The sequence below is a fragment of the Phoenix dactylifera genome, chromosome 14, assembly GCF_009389715.1.
Source record: "Phoenix dactylifera cultivar Barhee BC4 chromosome 14, palm_55x_up_171113_PBpolish2nd_filt_p, whole genome shotgun sequence".
Taxonomy (NCBI): Eukaryota; Viridiplantae; Streptophyta; class Magnoliopsida; order Arecales; family Arecaceae; genus Phoenix; species Phoenix dactylifera.
Genome location: NC_052405.1, coordinates 15,506,722 through 15,510,847, shown reverse-complemented (window position 1 = coordinate 15,510,847; position 4,126 = coordinate 15,506,722). Strand labels below are relative to the sequence as shown.

The 4,126-nt window shown below is 36.4% G+C and overlaps 1 protein-coding gene across 3 annotated transcripts; it reads left to right on the top strand.

The window, feature by feature from the left end:
• LOC103697997 (protein XRI1-like) lies at positions 1-2,801 on the top strand. 3 transcript variants are annotated; one of them, XM_039133813.1, is made up of 9 exons: positions 1-188; positions 904-959; positions 1,037-1,159; positions 1,234-1,388; positions 1,473-1,548; positions 1,627-1,729; positions 1,812-1,864; positions 2,056-2,121; positions 2,245-2,801. In XM_039133813.1, exons 1-9 carry the CDS (start codon positions 145-147, stop codon positions 2,523-2,525), a joined length of 957 nt encoding a protein of 318 aa, XP_038989741.1. In that variant the 5' UTR covers positions 1-144; the 3' UTR covers positions 2,526-2,801. The 3 variants fall into 3 exon arrangements, with proteins under 3 accessions (XP_038989741.1, XP_026657250.2, XP_038989742.1); XM_026801449.2 differs by having other exon boundaries at positions 3-188; positions 1,234-1,370; XM_039133814.1 differs by lacking the exon at positions 1-188 and adding an exon at positions 290-442.
• Positions 2,802-4,126: the final 1,325 nt, after the last annotated feature.

Sequence of the window (4,126 nt, the reverse complement as noted above, 5' to 3'; positions counted from 1 at the left end):
TCGCCATCTGGAAAACCACAACACAAAAATACAAAACAACACACAGGGAAAGCGAGCAAGAGAGAGACTCTCCTTTAACGGCTAGTTTTCTTTCTCTGTTTTCCTTCTTGTCGTTGATTTGGTTTGGTCTTTCTGAGGGAGGCAATGGAATTTCATAACAGCAGCAGCAGCACCAGCAGCAGCAACATGTGAGTGTTTTTGTTCCTTCAAACTCTGTTATATTTTATCATTATTGGTAGTAATTTTATCGGAAATATTTTCTTTTATTATAGCCTTTTATTTATTCATCACGCTTTTAGATAGAACAAGAAATTGAAAACTTTTGATGTCTAGTCCATCAACCCTTTGAAATGCATTAATTTGGAGTTGTCTCCTGAAAAGCATTCCTATGGGAGACAAAATACTAGATGATGCTGAAGAGATGGCATGATTTGGACATAAGGTTTGGTTGTTGCATTTTTTTTTGTTGTAAATTTATTCTTTTTTGTGTTCGATCTATCCAGTTTTATCATTTTTCTTTTTACTTCCTTTCTTGTTCTGGAATGAGTGATGGCAAGAAGTGAAAGCAGACATTGGATCATCAATTTATTCGATGATTTTTCTAAACGAGTTTTTTATGGGTCTTCTTTCATGATCATAAAAACTCAATATGAGTGTGGGCACTGTTAAATGTTACCTCTGTTAGCATCAAAGAAATCAATTTTGCAGCACATCGGTCATATCGATCTCATCTGAATAATTCAACTAGAACATTATTATCAGTTTTATTACTCTCTCTCTCTCTCTCTCTCTCTCTCGTGTCTGTGGGGCTTGTTCTTCATGTTTTTTGTGTATTTAGGTTCATAATTTGTAATGCCAAGGACTATAGAAATTAACTATATTGCTTTGTTGGTTGGGTGGCAGTGATACGTGCGAATGGCGAGAAGAAGATTACCACCTGCCAAAAGAATTCCATTTTGGTTTGTTGCACATTTTAGTGTGTATGAACTCTTGTCATGATGAATTTTATCATGCTTATGTCTATTTGAATTCACAGATGTCGCTCACCCCCTATGGGATAACATTGACCAAATTGACGATGATATTTGGAGCATGCTGGGGAATCAAACTCCAATAAGAGACTGTGGAGAGTTTGGTTTGGATGTTTTGGGTATAAGAGGTAATATCTTTCACCTTAGGCAGCCTCCGTTGAGATACACTCAAATTTCACACACTAAAGATATTTGTGCTCAGATAATGCCAACAAAGGTTTGGAGGAATGTGGAGAGTCTTCACAACATAAAAGGCGGCGTATGTTGCAATTCAGTTCTGATGGCAATGACACTAGCATGGGCAATGAGCAAATCACCTTTACTACTGTAAATTCTAAGGTTGGAGATCTTCTAGTAGTGAGTACATTACCTTTTTCCTTTCTGATCCATTGTGAACTACAACATCTGTTTGCTTCTCTTGCTTATGTGTTTCCGGTGTAGGAGGATGTGCCACTGATAGGAGTTGGTTTGTCAGAAAACATGCAGTGGACTCCCCAGCTGAATTCATGTTTTCCAGGTTGGTCAATTCTCAGTGGGCTTGGCTGTCCATTGCTGGAAATCTTCCCATGAGTTCTAATTAAGTATAAAATGTTAGATGGTCGGTGTGTCTCTAGCAATGAAGGCTTGGATCACTCATCCAACACGCGGCTTGCAGATTGTCTTAATGAAACTGAGATGCATTACAACACTGATGACATGTTTGTTCTTTTTCCAACTCCAGTTCACATATTTTTTTTTTGTCCATTACACTATATTTACCAGTGTGAATGGCAATGGCAGGCTTTCCAGTAGGAATGATCACGTTGCCTCCTATTGCCAAGTTGGTTTTTCAGGTCAGTAGAGATCTTAGTTATTTTGGGACGATGGAGTCTCTCTTCCTATATGTTTAGTCGTTGAGATATCAAGAGCATAGAGTTAGAATCGATATCTTATCAATTATATATATTATTAATGATGGTTCTGGCAATTACATGATAATGAAACATGATGAAATTGTTAATTTTTCCTCAATTCACCAACACAGCACATGAGTTGGAAACTGAAGTTGTGCAAGAGACTACCGGTCACACCACTCTTAGAATTTTCAAAGGTATGTTTGGTAATTGATTCTACTATGCTCCACCTGGTGTCATTTTGAATCCTAGATTTATGTTTCCAACCAGTTTCTCTTCGTACAATTTTTTCCTCATTCTAAATTCATTGTTTTTTCTAGGCAAGAAATCACACATTAAATCTCCAACAAAGTTGACATCCTCTGTCGCCTATCCTTTTACCCTAATCAAACCATGCGGAGTTCATGGGGACATGACTCTAAAGGACATAAATCAGAGAATTCATGCTACACCAACATCACTGTCAAAGCTTAAGAATGATGAAGAACCTTCTCTTTCTTATCCCACTTCAGCTTTTTCTGGGAAGCCAGTAGTTGTCAAAACTAAAATTCACACTGAAGGGGGAAAGGGCAGCATTACAATCCTAAGAACTAAAGGCTGACTAGACAAGTGCTTCTTTGTTCGAATGGACCTGGCATCTCACTCATGCATTCAAACTTGTGTTGGTTTTGCATGGTAAGCTGTGGCTAGCTAGTCTAGAACTCGCGCATCGGATCCTGTCCTTCGCATTGGATTCTTTGTCCGAACTCATTTTTAGTATCTGTTTTTCATTTTTGTGTTTTATACAAACTTGTAGTGTTGAGTGACATGCAGCTATTAAAATTTGTGCTCAACAATTGCCCAATTCATAAATGCCAGTTACTTGATCCTCTTCTAATATTTTCAAGCTGAAGAAATGCGACTGACCACATTGATAACTTAGATCTTTCGCTTTTCATATTTATTCATGGAGCAGCTTAGAAATGAATATGTAAGTCTTCTTGAAGTAGCTTGTGGCCTTCCTCTTGTTGACAGGAGTTAAACCAGCTTATTTTTAATGGATACATTGCTGCCTGACTTAAAAAATACGTCATAGTTAAATAAAGAAATAAAGAAATAATATGTACAAAAAAGAATAGAAATAACAAGACTGGAAAGCGAATGTCTTTATTTTTGTTATGAAGCAGAAAAGCTTCATCTATTAAAAATTAAAGCCATGTGTCAAACTTTCATAGGTAGGGTTGCAACTGAGGGAGCTTGATTGAGCTTGGCCATGATCAAGCAGGAGCTAATTTGTGCTCTGTTTCTCATTTATTTCATGCTCAATTTGAACTTAATTTCAATGTGAGACAAATAGGGGTTGATAATCAGCTTGATAATTCTAAATTTAGCTGAAATCAATTTAAGCTGGAATCAAGCTTGATATAATTGCTTCAAAGAAATAAGCAAAATACATGATGAAGACTTAACCTAGTGTTCAACTATCTATATAATTATTTGTATATATAATATAAACACACCAAGCCTTATTGAGCCAAGCTTGATTGAGCTGGGGTAATTTTTGGCTTGGCTTGAAATTAATTCCATGCTTGTTTTGCTGGTTCATGCTTGATTTATTTAGCCTTTAATCAAGGCTTCAAGATTTTCTCAAGCTAAGTTTGATGTAAGCTCAAGCTGCTTAGTTCATTTGATATTCCTAGTCATATAGTACGGCAGTTGGTTCCTAATGCTTAAAAGATTGGTCCTGAGGGCTGAGCATTACTTCCTAGCAAAAAATAGACTGATTTAGTATGAGATGTGTCCTAAAAACTGATTTATGGTTTCACTATTGCTATTACCCAGCTTTTAACCTCGGGAGCAGCATCCAGCTATAAGTCAGTAAGTTCATGAAATCCCTATGCTGTAAATGTCATATTTCTTAAGACACTTACAAAAGATGGGATCTAAAGAAGGCAACAGAAATCTATTTCTGTTTCTTTAGAGATGAATGAGAATCTTGAAAGCAAAATGAGCATTTTTCAGAGGATACAGATGGGATGGTGATTCCGAGAATTCTGTATCTAAACTATTTGTTGACACTTTCAATAAAACATCTTAGCTTACAAAGTACAACCAAACAACCTATTCAATATTACGTTCTTGATCAGATCAACCACTAACAGTTGAACAATTCCAACAGTCAATTTTGATGCTATATTTATTCTTAACCACACCTTCTTTATC

What these genes read in the sequence shown, in the direction of transcription:
- LOC103697997 (XM_039133813.1), top strand. Translation starts at nt 145, where the DNA reads ATGGAATTTCATAACAGCAGCAGCAGCACCAGCAGCAGCAACAT. An exon ending in AGCACCAGCAGCAGCAACAT is followed by an intron (nt 189 to 903) that starts GTGAGTGTTTTT and finishes GTTGGGTGGCAG; the next exon opens with TGATACGTGCGAATGGCGAG. An exon ending in CATTACAACACTGATGACAT is followed by an intron (nt 1,730 to 1,811) that starts GTTTGTTCTTTT and finishes TGGCAATGGCAG; the next exon opens with GCTTTCCAGTAGGAATGATC.